Here is a 22,176-nt window from a genome sequence, read left to right as displayed (position 1 = left end):
GGGAATCAAACCTGGGTCCTCTGAACAGCAGCCTGTCCTCTTAACTCCAGGCTCCTCTTTCTGTTTAACAACGTTTAAGTTTTCTTATTCCATCGAGCAGATCTGTCACTCTGGGCCCATGAGTAGGCACAGGTCTGGGGTTGCTCTTCAAGTCCTACCCAATGTCCCAACCAGCAAACCTTACACAAACAGCCTGGAATTCTGATGTTGCATATAATTTTATTGAAAGGATGAACTTATGTTGTTCTATTCTATTTTTCCAAAGATATAACCTTAATCCTAAAACCACTGAATTACAATGATTGCCCTATAATCAATAGCCTTTGGGTCCTTTAGCTTCCTAGGAGCCTGAGTGGGGTTTTATAGATGACTCAGCTGTCTCAGCTGAATCCGAGAGGAGCAGTGAACTGCAGCTAGCCAGTCTGCCTCCTGACGACCCCCAAACACCCCCTGCCCCCTGCCCAGCAGCTTTCCAGAGGTTGTCTTTTTATTGCCTGCCATTCTGAGGAGAGAAACCTGAGCCACTTCAATATCTTTGGAGTGTTATTTGAAGGACTAGCATGACTAATGTTTGTAAAATGTGTATCACATGGTACCATGATGCATGAGATACTGAGATGGGGCTTTAATCCATTTCCTATTGTCCCATTTAGTCCTATCCACATCCTGTGGCATCATCAGGATGGTGAGCATCATGCCCATGTCCTGGATGAAGAAATGAGGCCTAGCTACAGTCATGAAACAAATGATTGAGAAAGCAATGAAGTAGACTCCTCTGGTCCCTATCCATGGTAACAAGAATCTCAGTGGCAAGCAGTCATCCATCCCAGAGAAAGCATGATGTTTGGGCTCTTAAGCCTAGTTCTTGTTGTGTGTAACCTGGTCACACTGCACATCTGGTGTCTTCTCCCACATCCACTTCCAGTGCAAGCCCCTCCCACTCCCATCCCCAGCATTCTCTTCTCTCAGTCTTCTTTGCAGGCCCTCGGTTGAATTTTCATCTCTTTGCTACCACTGGGCTCACATCTGTTGGCTTTCCCTAGGGTACCTGATGGTTTTGTTTTCCAATTGTAGAGCATAGTACCTTCCTTTAGAATTTCACGCTTGTACCCACACAAGGTTTGTGCAAGACAGAGCAGCAGCCCTTCAAACTTTAAGGTGGAAGGCAGGGATTATATTATGTTCAGTCACAGTAGAACAAGTGTTAGAAAATGAACTTATGTTCTTGAGCCATACATGGTTTCCCCAAGTGGGGCTGGCAGCCTTGTTTGCTTGCTTCCTTCTTTCCTTCCTTCCTTTCTTTCTCGCTTCCTTCCTTCTTTCCTTTTTTGGTTTTTCTAGACAGAGTTTCTCCGTGTAATAGCCTTGGCTGTCCTGGAACGCTTTCTGTAGACCAGGCTGGCCTCAAACTCTCAGAAATCCACCTGTCTCTGCCTCCCAAGTGCTCCTGTCTGCGAGCTTCACAGGAGCTGCTCACCTGCTTTTCCTACTGTTTTAGAAGAACTAAGATTCTTTTATAATTTTTTGAAATTAAACTATAACTACATAGTTTCTCTCTCCATTTCTTCTTTCCGACCTTTCTCATGTGCCTTTGTTTTGTCTCTCAGATTCATGGCCTCTTTTCCATTAACTATTTATCTGTATCTCTCCTGTCTGTCCGTCTATCTCTCCATCCATCCATCCATCCATCCATCCATCCATCCATCCATCCATCCAGCTAGCTACCTATCTCTATCTACCTATCCATCCATCATCTATATCTATTATTTTCCTCTCTTTTTCTTTCTCATAAATCTCTCATTTATCTTCCTAAATAATTAAATTAACCTCTCAGTCCATATAGTATTATTTGTATGTATATAATTTCAGGGCTGACCATTTGGTATTGGATAACCTACTGGGAGACTCTCCCTATGTGAGACTATTCTCCAGTTTTCCTGCATTCCTCAGCTGCATGCAGTTCTTTTGTCTAGGGTAGGGCTCCAGGGATCCTCTTCCATCTATCCACATTAGCATGGCTCTCGGTGTCTTCCTTGTTCAGGTCTTAGGCAGTTCTGTTGGTGGGAGGTCATGGGTCCAGCTTTCCTGTCATTTCTAGGAGACGCTCTCTCAAAGCTGACTAATTGTTTTCTTTGGCCCTTTCTAATATTTCTATCCCCTCTCCCTTGATCAAATTCTAGGTACCATATGTGTAGGAGTTACGTTGTAGAGGTATCAATTGAGGTTAGACATCACAGGATCACGTGTTCTCTGCATTTTGATTGGTATGGTTTTCTGTAATGGTCTCTTTCTGTTGCAGACAGAAGTTGCTTGGATGAAGGGTGAAAGCTACACTTACCTGTGTATATAAGGATGCATATTTAGAATGCAACTAAGAATTCTACTGGTTTAGAAGAGTGATGGTAGTAGAATCTCCTCCATGACCCATGACCTCACTCACCCTGGGTAGTCTGCTATTCCTCTTGATGAGTGGGCCTTGAGTCCAATTAGAGAGCTGTTGGCTCTCAGCAAGATATGAGTGCCACTATTTTACCCTTCGAATTATTATGCTGTGTTGGTCATTGTTGTAGTCATAGAATTAAGATGCTTAAGAACATTTTTTGCAGACCTAATACATCTGAATTTACTTGGCAACCATATATTGAGGACACTATGTACTGGGTGCAAAGATTATAAAACTTCATATGAGAGAGATTACCCCATGGAACTTTGGTTCAGTGGAAAATGATGATCAGCAGTTAAAGTAAAGCCGAGATGCTAGAACCAACAGCCTAACTATGGGTGAGGGTTGTATCTAAAAGTAGTGTATGGATTTAATACATGGGGATGTAGGCCATAGGAGTCCCTTGCCAGAGACAAGGTCCATCTGGGAACACAACACGTCAGTGAAAGCGGGGAACAACTTTTTATCAAGTAACAGAGGGACTTAAGAGTTCTCAGACTTCAGTGCACTTGGGTGAAGGGGTGGGTTGAGAGGAGGGCAGAGAGTTTGCTGGGCTCATGGGGAGGGTGTAGGACATGCACAGAATCTGCACTTGGCCCTGATAGCTTGCACCGTCTTGCTCCACATTTTGCTGAGACAAGGCAGCCTTAGCGGCACACACCCGCTTTTCACCTAGTGCCCTGCTGAGCCAGCCTTCTCCTGCAGTGTCCGAGACTGAAGGAGCTGCACAGAAAAGCTCCTGAAGCCATGGGCTCTACCTCCCCCTTAAGTCTGTGTCATTCTACCTTTACCCTATTGTAGATGGAGCGGCAGGGCTGTGTCCCGCCACCCAGCCGCCGGCTAGCTTTACCCAAATAATTACACGGAAACATGTATTCATTTAAATACTGCCTGGCCTGTTATCTGTAGCTTCTTATAGGTTGATTCTCAAATCTTTGCTTTAACCTATATTTAGTAATCTATATAGCACCACGAGGAGGTCGCTTACCAGGAGAGATCTTAACCTGCGTCCATCTCTGAGAGGAGAGGCATGGCGACTGCATATGGCGGCTGCCTGAAGCGTCTCCCCAACTCTGCTTCCTTTCTCCCACAATTCTGTTCTGTCTACTCCGCCTACCTAATTTTCTGTCTCTTAAAGGGCCAAGGCAGTTTCTTTATTAATAATGAAAGTAACACATAGACACTCCTCCATCACCCTATAAGCACCTTTGAGTGATTCGAGTCACTAAACAAAGCAAGACACAGTTCGCAGTAAACTTAACTTTGCAGTGTGGAATTCTGTACATTTAAGTACCATTTACAATGCTGTGATCACCCCGTAGTTCAGATTTATAATCTCATTATTCTATGGACTTTCTCTGTGTTCCTCTGATCACCAAAGCACCCCCACAACCATGGATTCGTTCCTCTACTCTCACAGGTCTGCCTTTTTAGACTGCTTACACATGCACACAGTCTTCTGGGTCCAGCTTCCTTTACATGGTGTGAGGTATATGAGGTTCATCCATGTTACTGTAGGAAGTAGTGGTCTGATCTTTTCATTACTGACCAGTGGTTTGTCCATTTCTATGTTAACATCCAGCCATTGGCATGTGGTACAACCGTTACCAGCAATCTTGCCTGTATGGTGTGTGGTCTCTCTTACAGGGTTTTGGTCCTCTTTTGTCTCTGTTATAAACTCTCTCCCAGCATCTAGCTTTACTGTTATTAACCATGAGTGAGCCGTACCCTGCAATCTCCACATAGTTGATTTTTCTACAGAAGTCTTTCCTGACTCCACAGGAATGAAGTAAGGCTTCCTTCCTAGGCATCGTGATAACTCTGTATTTATATAAAGCATCTCACTGTGTCTCAATCCATTTGCTGTTTGTGATGGTTAATCTTAGTTTTCCATTTGTTATGATAATCACCTAGGTGATGAGGAATAGGTACAATGTGACCAGCTGCCCTAAATCTCACTGCTGTGGCTTCCCTATCAACCATGGACTGCATCCTCAAACTGCTCACCAAAACAACCCCTTTCTGCCTTATGTTGCTTTTGCCCAGGTATTTTTTCTCACTGGGAAGGGTAACTAAGACACTATCCCTGGGTAACTTTCTTTCCATTGGGGATGTGTTGCTCAGTGCTATGTCACAAGTCCTAGCTGTGTCCAGTCCTCAGCTGAAACCAGCCCATTAAATAAGACTGGACTGAGGGGCGACTTCATCAGCTTCTGGTTTGCAAGTGAGGCATGGAACAGCCAGATGCGTAAGTAGCTTGATCTGCTCATCTATCCAGAGGAGTCCTGCTCTCTTTTGGACCAATGCATATTGTCACATGAGATGCCCCTCCAGTAATGGGAGCCTCTCGGTTTTCTTTGTCACGGAGCATCTCAAATATTCTCCTGCTTACGAGAGAGAGAGAGAGAGAGAGAGAGAGAGAGAGAGAGAGAGAGAGAGAGATAGAGAGAGAGAGAGAGAGAGAGAGAGAGAGAGAGAGAGAGAGAGAGAGAGAGAGAGATCCAGCTTTTCAGAAATTCAAGTAAGTGCTTGTTGCTCCATAGCTCCCAGAATCTGGTTCAGGACTGAGAGCATTCTGTGGGGGCAAGCTCTGCTTGGCTCTTTGATCCAGAACATCTCTATGAGTCATTTAGTTAGACATTTAAAACACATCTCACACATTCTGGAGACACTCAACAGGGAGCTAAATGAATGAGGGAATAAAGGACAGAAGAGGCAACTGCTCCAGCATTTGCTGAGTTCTCAATCATGGTATTACTAGGGATCAAAAGTTTTGCTGTCAGGAGGTGGACAGCTTTGTGAGCTGCGCCTGTGAAGCTGCTAGCTCAGAGGTTCTTAGCCTGTGGGGTACAACTCCTATGGGGGGGGTCTAACGACCTTTTCACAGGGGCCGCATATCAGATGTCTTTATTACTGTTCATAACAGTAGCAAAATTACAAAATTACAGTTACGAAGCAGCAACAAAAATAATTTTATAGTTGGGGGTTACCACAACATGAGGAACTGTATTAAAGGGTTGCAGCAGCTGTTCCCCTGTGCTTTTTTCTTTTTTCTTTTTTTTTGTTTTTGTTTTTCAAGACAGGGTTTCTCTGTAGCTTTGGTGCCTACCCTGGAACTAGCTCTTGTAGACCAGGCTGACCTCGAACTCTGCCTCCTGAGCGCTGGGATTAAAGGTTTACGCCACCACCGCTGGTCTGTGCTTCTTGTCTATAGGGGTGTGGAGGGTGGGCGATTGGTGTTGCAGTTTTCCCTGCTGATTCTTTATTCACCTCTGTGTTCATTTGTTACCTTCCTTGCTGTGGGCCAATTGCACATAGCTCCAGGCTCCAGCACTCCATTCCTCAGGCCTGGTTGGTTTTTCCTTAGCACTTGGTACTTTCTGGCACCAAACTATACTGTGTTTAGTCTCCAACAGCTGTGGATTCAACTCCCACTTTTCCACCTGGCCTTAGGCAACTCTTATCTGTAAAACGGATCACGTCAGCAAATGAGAGGCTCCTCGCAAGGATTCAGCCAGCGAGCACAGTCCCTGAAGTTTGGGGAAACCCTTGTAGACTACATTAAGTGCTTGTTGCTCAGGGCTCCCCTTTCTTTCCCCTGTCTTTCACATTCAGCAGAGAGGGAATCAGAGTGAGCATTTCAAGGGAGGAGCTTGAGGCTCAGCATTTAGACCTAGCTCAATCTGGAGAGCAGGTTTGGCCTGTTTGTCTAAACAGCTTTAAATTCATTCTCCCCACCCTTTCCCCTTCTCTTCTTTTCTTCCTTCTACCCATCTCCATTTTGCTTCTTGTTCTTAATTTGTTTTCAAAGAAAATTACCATGACTGCCCGTTTATGGGATTGAACAGGGCTTTCCACCCCCAGTCAGAGTTTGGCTGTAGTTTGGCTTCCTTGGTATTCCCCTGTATCTCAGGCCCATGGTATTGAAGCAACTTTTTTTTTGGTGGGTACAGTTCTACATCTGCAACTGATTTTGCCTGCAGATGGGCTCGGACAGAAATAATTAGCCACTTGCCCCTTTTTGTGAGGGTGCAAGTGGCCCCTCTTGCCAGCAATTACTGAGCCTAGGAGAAGAAGAAGCCTAGTTGGGGGGGCGGGGGGACTGGAAGGTTAGGCGCTTAGAGCAAGGTTCTCAAGTTTTTAAAAGTTACAGCTAGATTTTTATTTTACTGTTGGATTTGAAAATATGCCGACTGCCTTGGAAGAGATAGGCACTCTTCCCAGAGAGTGGGCAACTCAAGCACTCACTGTTCCTCCTTACGTTTATTCTGGGCTCATTTGAACGTGCTGTGTGTTCTCAGCGCTTGCCTTTGTTGTGCACCTCACTCGTGCTACAGGGAAGCAAATGTATACAATTGCTGAGCTGCTCTCCTCGCAGCAGCAACTTCCCGTTATTCAGTGCCTTTTGCAGACAGTGCTGCAGTGACTTGGCATGTGGTACCTTTGGATCCATGCGGATCTGGATCTTTTCCCTCCAGTGTGGCCTCTGATTAGGACAGCATCCAGCGGCATTAGGGGACTTGAGCAGTCTGTTAACAAATCAAGTTGTTGATTGCCATCCTCAACCATCTATCCCTGGGATTCAGAAATTTGTCTGTGGGGAGCCTGCCTTGGACAATAAAGGAACAAAACACGTTCTGGCTCTTAATGGGAAACAAAAGTGCTTAAACCAAAGCAGACTGCTTCTTTAAATATCCAATTGCGCTGCAGGGCCGCTCTCCCAGGGAAGTTTAAGGAGCCCTGTATTTAATTGGGAAAAGAAGCTGGGTTTGTGTTTTCTTCAGTGTCAGGCTAGCAGATGCGATTGGATTTTTGACACTTTGCAGAAGACAGACTCCTTTCCATTAGCCATGAATGTAGGGCCTGCATCATTATTTGACTTTGTAAATTCTGCCTGTGCTGTAATCGGACCTCTGAAACACAGATGCTGACTGCAGGAAGGAATGAGGGACATTCGATTTGAAAGGAAGAAAACGAAAGGCTTTCTTAACCATTTCGATTCATCTGCCCAGGTCTAGTTTAGACTCCAGGCCCTTTTTGGAGATTTAAATGCAGAGGTGGGACATTTACACCGAAGCTCTCCGACTGGGTGTGTTGCTTTTTATGGGAATCCGTTATGTCCCTCAGTCTTTGTTTTTTATTTTCAGTCTCAAATGTGTTCCAAGCAAAGGGCAGGGTTATATGTAGAATATTTATTAGTAGATGGTAACATCGCCTTGAAGTAGTGCTTATGAGGAGGGTGTCAGATTGTGCATGTAATTGCTGCAAACACTCCCAATGTCTGCATTGTTTTTAGGGAGGACGTGCAGGTAGACAGATCTGTTTCTACCCACATGCTCAGACCTGGCCTGAATCTCTGCATGTGTGGCGTATGTATATCCCTCAACTAAATGTCGTGGGAAAATGCTCTCTGCCTCCTCAGACCTTTACCATAGCTTCAGTGACGGGAGGCTAGAGAGGACATTGTCTCTTCAATGTTTTTAAAGAAGATGACAGTTGAGTTATAAATAGGTCAACACTATTATTTCTCTTCCTCATTTGATATACAAATGTTTGGATTCCAGTGTTTGGTGTTAGGAAAAATCTTAAGACGAGCTGCTCCGCCAACACAAAAGAACTCCAATCAGACCAAATAAAACCAAGTTAAATGCCCATGTTTAATAGACAACACACTCCCCGGTGGCCAGGAGAGCTTAGCGAGAGGAAGACGGAGGGAACACACATGCAAACCCAAAACCACGTGCTCCTCTTTCCTGCGTGAGCTTAAATACCCTGTGTGGTCAGGGCTTGGCAGGCTGGGAGTTGGAGTCTTAGAGTGACACTTCCAACTCAATATTAGACTTGGAAAAATCGACTAGATTAAGTCACATATAGCACTAGTTCATCAGACAGATTGTGGAACCAACCCCTGGACCATAAGTGACTCTGGTGCTGGGCTCAAAGACTCTTATAACCAGGTATCCAAATAGTTCTCATGTGCCAGCAAGCTGGAATCCTTAGCATTATAGATATTTTATAGTTTAATACTTAAATATAAATATATACAAATACATGTTTGTGCGTGTGTGTGTATGTATATGTTTATAAATTTGCTGCTCTGTTCTTCATCTCAACAAACGGGGAGACTGGAATAGGTGACCCTGCTGGTGTCATTGACTGTTCTCAGTTGTGTGTTGCCTGTGTTTGCATGTCGCTACCTCTTAGAGGCTGCTGAATTTCTGTCTGTGACCTTTCGGTCTACTCATTCCCTTGAGTCCATGAGGAATGTCACAAACTGTGTCTGTCTTGTGAAAGGTGGTGTAGCTATTGGTAAGGTGCCTGTGTCCCTCCCTGTAAATTACCTCCTCACTGGTGATCCTGCCCACCAACCCTAATGAGACTCATCCAGTGTCCCCTACACAAAAAACAGACACCCCAAAAACAAAACAAAAAGGCATGAAAGTAGAGGGGAGGCTAGTTGAGAAGAGAGAGGATCAGTGGCAGGGGAAGGGGAACCAGAGAGGATCCTGGCGGCAAATATTATCAAACTACCTTAGGTTCTTTTGTGAAAATTTCAGAATGAAACCCATACTTATGCATGGTTATCATATTATTACAAATATTCTTAGACTCTTGAGAAGGCATTTAACCTTAGCCTCATGCAAAAAAAAAAAAAACCATTTGTCGTAATTCTTTGCCATCCATTTGTCACATAGTTAGGAGGAATGTTAAACACGGCCAGAGTTCCTGAGTAGCAGGTGTGAAGCTCACAGAGAGCATAGGCCATCGTTTGAGTCAGAACTGCAGGTAAGGTAATACATATGGCAGAAAGCAATCCAATTAAAGTGAAGGGCTGCTGGGTGCCTGGGAAGCATCCTTCTTCAGGACTGGGCTCCTCAGGGTTCAAGGCTGGGCCCAGATGTACCAAGTAGTAAAGAATCAAATGTATAGATCATGAGAAAATAATAGGAAGTTAAAGTATGGGTTATGCTCCAATATCTAAGTATAGACATGTTACTGCTCCACTTACACTTTTTTCTAAGGTGAAAATAAAAAGTTGGCTTGCAAAGATTTTCAATTCTTCCATGTCAGTTAAGAGCGCCCTTCATGTTGCAGATGGTGTGGTATGAAATGCACTTAATCTCCCTTTGCAAAGATTACAATTAAAAACACACCGCAGTCTAGGGCCACATTACTTTGCAGGTTGTGAAATCCGTGCACACCAAGTTTTATTCACATTGTACCGGTTTTTGATGGTTTTTTTTTTTTTCAATCTACCAAAAAATCCCTTCTACACCCACCAGTACTGTTGCTTTGGGGTTTTACTCTCTTAGCATCTGTTACTGTGTTTTTTAAGATGGAACATTTGCTGTAGGGGACAGAACAGTTCAAATGAAGAACACTAACCAATAGCAAAATAAATTGTCTGCAAATAATGAAGTCGGCTCCTTGACGAATGCCCCTTTTTTTCATTCGGGTTTCTGTCCTTCCTCTGGGGAAGTATTGGATTTGTATTAGATTTGGGGAGAGAGAGAGTCAGGATTTTGTTTATTTAGGAAATAGATTTAAAAATCCAAAATTTGACGTGTTCTAAACCTGCCTGTCTCCAGTGAGTCTTACAACAGTATGGTTGGTTGGGTATGTGAGGGGGATGTTGAAGTGGTTTCTTGTCCTAGGAAGTCAGTTCCTGCCAGGTGAATAGTTATCCTAGTGAGTGTTTCGTAGAGTGCACAGTGTGCTTTAAGTTGATGAACAGTTTCATAAGTGCTAGAGTTGTTATTGTCACCCAGTTTCGTAAACACTTTTAATTTCACATTAATCTCTTCCATTGTTCTTAAGCTTCAAAGAAAACATCTTATATTTTTCTCCCTCACATGGATTTTACATGTTTGGCTCTCAAAATTATATGGCCTTTTTAAAAAGCAAAAGCCTGTAGATAGTCAAAATTCAAAACAGTAACCGTGAATAAAATAATTCTCAAAGAAGACCCAAAGTCTTCAGCCCCTAAAAATAAAATCAAATTGCGAAAAGGCAAGGCTTGAAGTAATTTAAATGACACAGTTTTATAGCTGTCTTAGTATGACCTTGAGAAAATATTTCCTAAAAGGAATTCTCCCTTAAATAATTCTCTCAGACAAGGTCTTAGGGAGCGAAGTCTCTTGAAGGAGCTGTTTTCTTTGATGCTGCTATTTTCCTGCAAATTCCCCAGGACAGAATATTTGGTTTTAACTTAAGATAATGAAAGTAATTTTCCTTTTGAGAACTAGGTTTTTCTGCTGAAATGCAAAGCCTGTCTGCAGGTGAGATTTGATTTAATCCTTTGAGTACTTAAGAAGCATTCCTGAGACAGTGGCCAAAAAAGTGACAAGATTATCATGTCGTTTATTGACAGTGTGGGACGAGAGAAGACTTTTTTATTAGAGTTTAATGATTTTTTGAACTGACTTTAATGTCATTTTTTTTTTAAGTACGAAAACAGTCAAAGATTAGCAGACTCAAAGCTGTTTAAAGTTTGTTGCAATTGAATTTTACTGTAAGGATCAAGTAGCGATTAAAGCAAGCATAGAAGACAGGCAGTATTTTGTCAACTAAATTTCAGATTTCAAATAGAGTTGCCGTAAGTAGACACAACTGCACAGGGCTAAAAGGGAGCCCACCTGAGAACATCTGAAGGGAAACAGACACATTTTGGGTTTCAGAATCATCTGTGAATTGTTTGCTATTTCAAAGGTTTTTTTTTATATTTTCCTGTGTATCTGTTTATTTCCTTTTTAATTCTTCTTATTCTCAGAGTGTTTTGCATATGCTAATAAACAGAACACTTGCTGACATCAAATACAAATAAACAAAGAAGGAGTATGACAACAAAAGCTCTGCATGGTTGAAATTTGCTCCCAAATTGTATGACACATATAAGCCATAGATTTCCAGGTCAAAATTAGCATCATAAAAATGTTTAATGGTCTCCTGTTAAATGTGTATGTAAATGTACTTTTGCTGCATGCAGTGATTCCTGCATAAACTTTACCTTTTATTTGGGGGGACAAAATATGAAAGAAATATTACTTTGTACCTAAATTAATGAGTTACACGACTTTTATGTGGAAAACTAACAAAAGTAATTTTCCCCTCAGTCTATTTAGTAAACGCAAATTTCTGTGACATTAGGTGTCTCCCTTCACGGGTGTCCTCTCTGCATTGTTGCTAGCCATGGCCAGAGCGCCCAAGAGCTGTCTGCCTTGTGAGCTTTGACTCCTTCCACCATTGAGAATCACTGGAGGCTGCCTGGACTCTGCAATTTTGTCATTGGATTTTTTGAAGAATGTTCTGTTTTAAACAGTTTGGGCGATGATTTTAAATTTACTGCTTATTCATTATGTCTAAAGAAAAAAATTACACAAAATTCCATAACTACTTGAGAACATACTGTCTTGGTTAAAGGGTTTTGGGTCACATTTTAAAATTAGTTTTAAGAAAAAGGAAATCACGAATGCTCTGGAATCCAGAGAAGTGCCAAGCGTGGGGAAGCAGTTGTCCCCTTTTTCTTTTTCGGGGGTACCTTACCATGGGGACAGGCTGCGGATGGAGCAACACTGGGGTCCTTTAGCTTGGGTGATGTGCCTTGGGGAACGGCTCCCTTTGCGGTTGCCCTCCACATCTGCAAAGCCTCTGGCTTTGGCAGAGCTGGAATTGTGCAGTATCTCAAGTATTCCACAGGGTGTCACGATGTGGTTATTCTCAAAAAGATTGTCTGTGAGGAAGTCATTTTGAGCACGCTTTACCCAGTATTTAAAAGGTCATTTTTTTTTTTTTTTTTGTCTTCAGCCAGGAAGAGTTACTGTAGCCCTACTGTGTACCAATTCCATGATTGAAAATACACAAATATTAGTGAGATGATGCAAATCTTTATTCTGTTTGGCATCATTAGCCAGCCCTTTGTACTTATTATAGTGATCCTCTTTGAATGGACTTTCCATAGAGTTTCCTTCCATTGCCAGTGACTTACAGAGAGAAGGTCACTTCTGCAAGCCGGGTTCTTTCCCTGCTTTTTCCGCTAGACCCTGACTCCCTTCCTTCTGCTATCTGGTGGCAATGTGTTGGTGCAGGAAGAGAGCTGGGAGCCTCCATTCTACAAGGGATCTGAACAGTTAAGGTATAGCTGAAGCAGGAGTCAGACATCTCTCAGCGTGAGCATGAATTTTCACTCCACCAGCTTTTAGATTGATTTTAGTGGTGAGATTTTTGAGAGTAATGAATGAAAATAATCCATTTTAAAACAAAAGGCTTCTAGTGGTTTTTCAGATCTGGATAAGTATAGCATAAATTCACTAAGTCCACTTACCTGAACAGTAAGAGTAGTCATAAAAAACTCTGAAAGCTGGCAGGAAGGAACCCTGTGGGTGGCTTGCTAAGCAAATCTTGCAGAACACCTTGGGCTTTCATCCGTCCCTGTAACTGTCTCAGGACCCTGCAACAGGGAAAGGATGGAGGGAAGACAGGGAGCGATGGAGAGAGAATGGGTAGGGAAGGGAGACTCAGGATTTTTAGTAGCGATCCAGTCAACCCACAAAATGTCACCAGCAAAAAGGCAGCAGCCAGCCTGTCAGTCATATCTTGCTGCTCTAAGTGGTGATCTTACGCTTGCCTGTGGCAGCTTTGTCAGAAGAGTCCCTGGACAGGCCACCCATCACAAGCGACTCAGGGAAGTCCGATGGGGAACATGTCTGCTTTGTTAGCCACCAAACAAGGGGCACAGTGCCTGAGACGATGGAAGATGGGAAGACACTAAAAAAAATTAAAGCACACCAAAATGTTACACTCCATGCCTAGAAATGTCCTGGATGCAATAGGGAATCGTATAGTGTCATAAGAAACCATTACAGAAGAAAAATCACAACTTGAGTGAGGGGAAGCAACTGATACCCGAGCACGTCAGATATTGGGATTATTGGGTGAAAAAATTAAAGCAATTTTTATTAAATTGACTGAATAGGTAATTATAGATTTTCTCAAAGAGGGAGAGACCCTCCCTGGAACACTGAGAAGTAGAGTAGATGTGACAGGAGATAGCATTATTGAGCTTGGGAACTCTCAATAATGGCTCCTTAATCTGAATGAAGGAACTGGAAGGGAAATCAGATGGGTAGAGTTCATGGACTTGTGGGGGACAATATGGTCTAATATTCATATAGAAATTAAGAGAGGAGAAAGAATATGGAGCTAAAAGTACTTGAAGAGATAACTTGAGGCCTTAGTAAAAGATGAAGTGCTTCCTGGCTTTGTCAAAAGACGTAAACCCACTTGATATGGGAGGTGATGTGTTGACAGAGGTTCTGCTCTGGCCTGGTCCTGCAGCTGTTCAGTCCAAAAAGCTCACAGACATCTACATTACTACCTAACCTGGTTGGCCTATTAGCTCAGGCTTCTTATTAACTCTTATAACTTACATTAACTCATAATTCTTGTCTGTGTTACACTGTCTCATCTTACTTCCTCTGTGTCTGGGTGATGATGCAGACTGAGTTTTTCCTCTTCCCAGCATTCTCCTGTTCTTGTTGCACTGCCTCTAATTCCTGCCTGACTACTGTCAACCAGCATTTTATTAAAACAATACAAGTGAAAGGGTTAACAATGACCATTGTCTCACAGCAGTGATGTATGTTGTGAATATGTTTATTGCCATTGGTTAATAAAGATTCTGCTTTTGTCCAGTGGCTTAACAGAGTAAAGCCAGGCTGAAAGAGATACAAGAGAGAGTAGGCAAAGTCAGGGAGAATCCATGTAGCTGCCACAGGAGACAGACACATTGCTGGACCCCACTGGAACCTTGCCAGTAAGCTGCAGCCACGTGGAGATACACAGATTAATAGAAATGGGTTAATCTAAGATATAAGAGTTAACCAGAAATATGCTTAAAGTATTGGCCAAACAGTATTGCAACTAATACAGATTTCTGTGTGATTATTCTGAGAAGCATGTAGCTGAGGAAAGCTGTCCCCCTTGTGGTAGGGAAGAGAAAGAAAAGAGTACCAGGTCACATAATTCCCTTAAAGGGTGTGCTGGCTAAGTTTATGTCAACTTGACACAGGCTAGACTTATCTGTAAGGAAGGCAGGAACCTAAGTTGAGGAGATACCTCCATAAGATTTTGCTATAAGGCATTTTCTTAATTAGGGGTTGATGGGGGAGGGCCTAAACAATTGTGGGTGGTACCATGCTTGGTCTGGTGGTCCTGGGTCCTTATAAGAAAGCAGGCTGAGCAAGCCAGTAAGCAGCACCCTTGCATGGCCTCTGCATCAGCTCCTGCCTCCAGGTTCTAGTCCTGTTTGAGTTCCTGAGCAGACTTCCTCCAGTGATGTACAGTGTGTGATTGTAAACCCAATAAATCACTTCCTCCGCAACGTGCTTTTGGCCATAATATTTTATCACAGCAACATCACCACCCTAACAAGGACAAAGAACATGTTCCAGTGACGTAAAACCTCCTAAGGCTCTCCCTCCTACAGTGCCACCTTCCCCCAGCCTGGCTATGCATTGAGGCACAACTTTTATTTTTGTTTTGGTTTTTCGAGACAGGGTTTCTCTGTGTAGCCTTAGCTGTTCTGGAATTCACTCTGTAGACCAGGCTGGCTTTGAACTCACAGAGATCTGCCTGCTTCTGCAGTGGAGTGCTGGGATTAAAGAGGTGCATCAGCACCACCTGGTGGGAACAAAACTTTGGACACATTGTCCTCTTGGGAGCCATTGAAGATCTAAGAGCCACTGTCTACATACTGTGAACCATCAGTCCCCTAGGGAGTTTCCTAAATTGCAGTTGGTTGTTGAGGTAAAGGGAATGACAGCCTCCCTTGCATTTCCCAGGGTGTCATCTGCAGGAGAGGTCTTTGACTTGATGCACTCTCATTTCTATTTTTACTTTTTCTAATGGTCCTTTTGTGGTTTTGCCAGAAAATAAAAACAAATAAGCAGCAGAAATTGCCCAGATCAGTGACCCAGGCCCTTTCCCTGCGGTTTTCCCGCCGCTTTAGCCGCAGCTTTGCATTTCAGGCCATACATAGCCTACCTGGAGTAATGTTTATATGTGGCGTGAGGGTATGAAGTGGCATTTCATTGAGGAAGTGCATGTGTGGAAACACATGAAGATCACTAACCAGTGTGGAAATCAGAGTAGCAGGACACCTGCCAGAGTCACTGAAATCACAGCTAGTGACACAGCATTGGTGGCGGTGTAGAGCAGACTGTTCTTACGTTGACGAAGACGTAAAAAATGTGAAATGCGAGCGACTCTAGAAGTACGCCAGTAGTCATTTTATATAATAAAAACAACTTCCATGTGACCCAGAAATCACATCCTGGTTGCATTTATACCAGCATAGTAAAACTTCTGCTCAAAGATAAAATCAACAAATCAATATGTGAATAATCATAGTAAAATACTTGCAATAGCCAAAACTGGAAGCAACCTGTATGCCCTTGACAGATCCATGCTGAGAGAAGCTGGCATAGTGATACGTGGAGTGCCTACTCAGAAATCAATGATAACGACTGGCAATTGAATGAATCTCTAGGCAGTTGTGCTCAGTGCAAAAAGCCAGTCTAAAAGTTATATACCCTAAGAGTATGTTTGTGTAACTTTTCAGAGTCACACAATAAAAGGAGAAAAGTATTTATCAAGTCAGTATGGATGGTATCATCGGGTGTATTGGAACACATGAGAGATGGTAGGAGGAAAGGAAGGGAAGAGAGAATCAAGATCAATGTCTATATTTTTGCTGGGTCTGGAACACTAAAGCCTTATTTAGGTATTGTAGATATGGGTTGGTTGTTTGGCCACCAGACTCTGGCTTTCCCTCTGACTTTATGAAGAGTATCTAACTCCAGAAGGTGAGAACATAGTTTGCATCACTAGTCTCTCTAGCTGTTAGGTCATTGGCTTATTCTTGTCTCTGCTTTTTAATTTAACCAAATGCACTTGCCAGAGCTGTTGAAATGCTGGGAATTTGATGGCGTCTCTGCTCTGTGGTGACTGTAAGGCTCAGCATGGAATGGAAGGCGGTAGTTTGCTCTGAAGCCCAGATGTCTGCTGTCCACTGCTCAGCGTAGCGTCTGTACGGGATCACTTGGGTCAGGACTTTAGGCATAGAATTCTGGCCTTTTCATGTAACTTTCAACTTTTCGGCATTTTTTTTAATTCCTCCATATTTTTTACTCAATTTGACTGATTGTTTTCTGAATAATTACTTTAACTAATACCCAAGGTATGGATAATACAAATTCCAGAAATATGTCTCAAGAGAGAGAGAGAAAGAGAGAGAGAGAGAGAGAGAGAGAGAGAGAGAGAGAGACGTTTTAGTTATTGAGTTTCAGAATCTTCTAAAGTGAACAGAAAGGCACTTTTGCATAAGACAAATGTAAACATACTATAGCACGAGCCTCTACATAGACCTTATCTGTCACTTTCTGTATATTCTTTCTGGAATCCCAGACCCACAGGAACCCAGCCATTGCTTGCTCTGGTCTCTTCTCTTTATGTAGCATAATCTCTTTAGTAGGCCCCACCTTTTTTCTTTTCCATTTTATTCAGCAAATTAATGAGCAGAGATGTTCAAGTGAGAATATTAGTCTTAACTGGGCTTACAACCAAGAGGGAGAGTTCTACCCCTCAGCTCCACCTCCATCCCTTGAAAGGCAATTCTGATAGTGTATGCACAGTTCAGAGGAAAAAACCCAGTTCCAGAAGCAGAGAAGGCTTCTCAAGGATAAAGGATGTGTGTCCGCATCTAAAGATTGAGTCAGAGGTTGAGCAGAGTTTGAGTGGGGGAAAGCATCCCCACAACAGGAGGCAGACCAAAGGCAGGAAGATGTAGTCTCTTCCTGGGAGCTGGAAGCCGTGTAGGCATGGCGGAAGAGCAAGTAATTCTCTTTTTGTTTGTGTCATTCTGGCAGTAACTGGGCCTTGAGCCTAGGATCTCACTCCCTGCTAGACAGTGATGTGTCAATGAGCTGCAGTCCTCTCTGGCTCCTCAACCATCTCTTGAAGGCCTCTTGCATCTCCTTGAGTGGGACCCATTGAAAGACCCTCAGGAGTGAAGTCATATAGTCCTATAGATTTGAAATCTTGCTTGACTGACTGAGAGTCAAGGACTCTGACAGGCACTCTTGTGAGTGTAGAATTTCAGAAGTTAGCTTAAATCTATCAGGATTAGGGTTGGTCCTGTGATCCCTGGGGTCTGAAAGCAAGCCCACCAGTGCCTTGTTTGCTCTCCAGGGATCTGCTTTGAAAGTACAGCTCTTGCTTCAGACACACAGCATGGTTACTGTTGCGGATGGCTCTGACAAGAAGCAGCTTTCTTCAAAGGCAGGTGCAGTCTTTCTCAGGCCTGGGCACACAGACCTGTGTCTCACTCTATGAGTCACAGTGACCAGTGAGTTCTCTGCATCCCAGGGTGGGTGGTATCTTTGTAAAAATGTGAAATTACTTAAAAACTGTCCCTAAGATTCCCAGTCCTAACCCTGGATTTCAGGTTGTTCAATAACCAATACCTACTATTTGAACTTAGTGCAGCTTCATACTTTCAAGAAAAAGATCCCAAGTATTTTTGGAAGTGCCATAACAGTTGAAGAACAAGAGAAAGGTGGATGATATTTGTCAGCCTCCCAAAATTTATTTTTCAGAAAGAACTTACTTTTCTTTGGAGCTAAAAGGAACATTTCCTCATATAACAAGCTCTTTTAAGAAGTAAAACTTACTTGGAAGTGGGAGGGAGGGGAGGGGCAAAAAGGGGGTGGAGAATGGGGAGGGAAACATGACGGATTGGGAAGATCCAGTCGGGGGAAAGGATAGAGAGGGAAAACAAGCAGAGAGATATCTTGATAGGGGGAGTCATTGTGGGGTTAGTAGGAAACCTGGCACTAGGATTCCACAGGGATGACCCCAGCTAAGACTCTAAACAGTAGTGGAGAGGGCGCCTGAACTGCCCTTCCCCTGTAATCAGATTGATGACTACCTTGTCATCATAGAACCTTCGTCCAACAACTGATGGAAGCAGATGCAGAGATCCACAGCTAAGCTATGGGTCAAGCTCCTGGAGTCATAAAGAGGGAGGATCAATAATATAAGTAAAAGGGTCAAGGCCATAACGGGGACACCCACAGAAACAGCTGACCTGAGCTAGTGGGATCTCACTGACTCTGGATGGACAGCTGGGGAACCTGCATAGGAATGAACTAGGCCCTTTGAACGTGGCTGACAGTTGTGTGGCTTGTGCAATCTGTTGGGCCATTGGCAGTGGAACCAGTATTTATCCCTAGTGTATGAACTGGTTTTTTGAAGCCCATTCCCTATGGAGGGATACCTCATAGGCTCAGCCTAGATACAGGGGGAAGGCTTTGGTCCTGCCTCAAAGTGATATGACAGACTTTGTTGGCCCCCCATGGGAGGCCTCAACCTCCCTGAGGAATGGATGGGGAGTGGGGTAGTGGGAAGGTAGAGAGAGCAGGAGGAGGGGAAGGAGAGGGAACTGAGATTGGTATGAAAATAAAAAGATTGTTTTAATAATTACAAAAGAAGTAAAACTTACTTCAAAACTCATTTTAAAACCATTTTGGTGTCCTTTAGTTGGTTTAAAATTATCTTTATTTTGTGTATTATCTTCAGGAAAAAATCTAGAAGACAGAGAAAATATGGGAGAAAATAAAACTTTAGTGTCAAATGAAATTTTTAGAGATCAATAAGTACACACACACACACACATAAAAAACTATGCCAGAACTTAATTTTTACAAAATTAATGTTGAATTATTTTATATTATTCCTTTTCCTTCTTCAGATTCTAATGTTTTCATTTACTTCATAGCAATTCCAGGGCATATAACTTGATGTGACTTCTGTATTTACTCTGCAAAATACCAGTGATGGCTCCTTCTGTATGATGGGGAAATACGGTTCTGGGTGCTTGGCAGCATTGCACTGACATCAGCTCCCGGTGTAGTGCAGCCTGGCAGGTGGCATTCAGATGGGAGCACATGTAAATTTGTCAAATCACATCCTGACAGCTGGCTGGCAGAGGGAACAGGCTCACTCTCTGATAGAGAAGCACGTTTGGGAGAACTAATCAAATCCAATGAGACTAATTCCACCCATTGAAGATGGAGTTTATCCATAAAAAAAGCCTCCATGACATCATCACCTTCTATTTCCCTCCTGTCAAATCATCAACCGCCTCTCAGCTTCAACACACTGAGGACCCAGCTTCCAGAGGACATTTGGAGGACAGACCACACCCAAACTGTAGCATATGGACAGGTTTTTTTGTTTTTGTTTTTGCTACTCACTTGTGTGTATTTGTGTTTGTTTATTATTTACTTGTGTATTTGATATATAAAACTATGTTATTGTATATATTTATTTGTGTGTTTATGATGAGCATGGACATGCCTGTGCCACAGCACATGTTTACAGGTACAGGAGTTCTTTCTCTTTTCCACCATGTGTGTCCTAAGAATTGCCCCTCCCATTGGTTTTTTAAGACAGAGCTTCTCTGTGTAACCCTGGATATCCTGGAACTAGCTCTGTAGACCAGGCTGGCCTTGAACTCAGAGATGTGCCTACTTCTGTTTCCCAAGTACTGGGATTATAGGCGTATGCCACCACCACCCAGCTTTATTATTATTAATAATTATTTTTTAAATGTGCCTTGGTGTTTTCCTGCCTGCCTGTCTGTCTGTGTGTGAGAGGATGTCAGATCCCCTGGAACTGGAGTTACAGATAGTTGTGAGCTGCCACGAGAGTGTTGGGAAAAGACAAGGAAAAGACAGAGAAAAATTTGCCTTGGGAGTTGAACCGGCGCCCTTTGGAAGAGTAGCCAATGTTCTTAATTGCTGAGCCATCTCTCCAGCTCCATTGCCTTTCTTTTTAGAGCTACATTTTGTTTTGTTTTGGAGCCGTGTTCGCTCTGTAGCACAGGCTGCTGTGGAACTCACTATATGCCCCAGGGTACTCTTAACTTCCGATCGCCTTCTGCTCCTGCCTTGTAACTCTCAGGATCATAGTGCAGGTTACCATACCTGTCTTCTTTAGAGCCATTTGGATGATGCTGTAGTGGTCCCTCCTTTGTCCCCATCATTGTCTCCTCTCCATTTCCATGACTGCTGCCATTATTTAATGGGTATTCCAGATTCATGTGAAAAGAATCAAGCAATCTCAGAAGTTCCTTGCGTAGCACAATGGGAAGTATGTGTTTGGAATGAGTCCCTGAGAAAGCTGGGTGCAGAATGCAAATATTTTGAATGGACTTATCTTAGAGTTGTACTGCTTTTTTTTCCTTGTCATTTTAAAACCCTTAATACGAATAAATTGTTTGCATAGTGGTCTTAAAAAAAAACCTTAGATAAGAAATACATGATTTGAAAGCAGAGAATAAAAACATGAATGATAATGGACGTAATGCCTAGGGAAGGCCCTTGCTGCTGCTGCCAGGCAGACCTTATAATCGGCTGTTTTCTGTGTTTATTTCTGGATGCAGATACTGGATAAAGTGGCTGGTTGGTTGCCAGCATATGACTTAGTTGCCAAGTGGAGTGTTTAGCACTTGTTGCATAGGACTTATATCACAAGTCCTTCCCATTAACGGTCTGCTGCTGATAACCTACTTGGCTTCTCATGTGGTCACTTTGAAACAGCCACTTGACAACATTTGGTAAATCACAAAGTTTCTTGCTGAATAAAGGAGTGAGTGAATGACTGTATGGGCTCTGCCATACAATGAGAGGCTTCCACTCAGTGTCTGCTCAGGGAATGAATTAATCCTGTGGGAATGTTTCTCTGGTTCACTGTGGCAAACTGTGTGCACTTGAACCTTAAAAGTATGATTAAATTGCTAGAAAAATAGAGAAGTAATAGTATTTAAATGTTTATGGGGCTTACATTTGTATGGAGAACAATATTCTGCTTATAAATAGAACTTTATATTGACTTTATATAGACTTTAAATGGATTAAAATATCAAAATTTTCTTGATTCTAAGTCAGAATATAATATTGATGTCTGTAATATCATATCTTAAAATCAATATTAAAAAAGAGATGGCTTCAAGAATCTTAGCTTTGATTACTTATAAAATGTGTATTAAATATGTTTCTCTTTATTTTTAGATTGAAAACTTGCAAGAACAACTTAGGGATAAGGACAAACAACTGACCAACCTGAAAGACAGAGTCAAGTCCTTGCAGACAGATTCCAGCAACACAGACACTGCTCTGGCCACACTGGAGGAAGCCTTGTCAGAAAAGGTGAGTTTAGCCTCCAAATAAAGCATTCAGAATTTAGAGAAAATGTATTGGGAGGAGCTGATCCAAGTGCATGCAAATATATCTACTTTCCCCCATCCCTACACTGCCTCTTGTCCCAGCTAATTCTTAGACTTCATGTTAGCCAGGAGACTGGGCACAATGCAGCCACAGGTATCCCTTTGAAACTCAGACACAGCATCACCCTTGGCTGTCTGAAAAAGCATTCACTAGCTTATCATTAAATTTTTGGTGATAAAACTCTTACCCTGCCCCATAGGGTTGCCCACCTTCCTGACAGGGCCCTTTGTGGATGGTACTTCCTCCTCATGCTTGTCTTTTCCTTACTTCTCTGTGTCCTAGTTTTGTTTGTTTTCCAAGCTTCAAGTATGTCATGTTCTCTTCCGCCTCCATCACTTTGCATTTGCTTCTACTTGCTTAGGATGTGGTTTTCTATGTGCAGGTTTT

At 42.7% G+C, this 22,176-nt stretch overlaps 1 protein-coding gene across 1 annotated transcript in view; it reads left to right on the top strand.

Moving 5' to 3' along the window:
• Erc2 (ELKS/RAB6-interacting/CAST family member 2) overlaps positions 1-22,176 on the top strand; it is a 681,609-nt gene that overhangs the window by 363,348 nt on the left and 296,085 nt on the right. The window contains 1 exon segment of the mRNA XM_042054009.1: positions 21,574-21,711. Coding sequence (XP_041909943.1) covers positions 21,574-21,711 — 138 coding nt within the window.

The sequence above is a fragment of the Arvicola amphibius genome, chromosome 12, assembly GCF_903992535.2.
Source record: "Arvicola amphibius chromosome 12, mArvAmp1.2, whole genome shotgun sequence".
Lineage (NCBI taxonomy): Eukaryota > Metazoa > Chordata > Mammalia > Rodentia > Cricetidae > Arvicola > Arvicola amphibius.
Note: the sequence above shows the minus strand (reverse complement) of the source record. Positions and strands in the feature narration are given on the sequence as shown.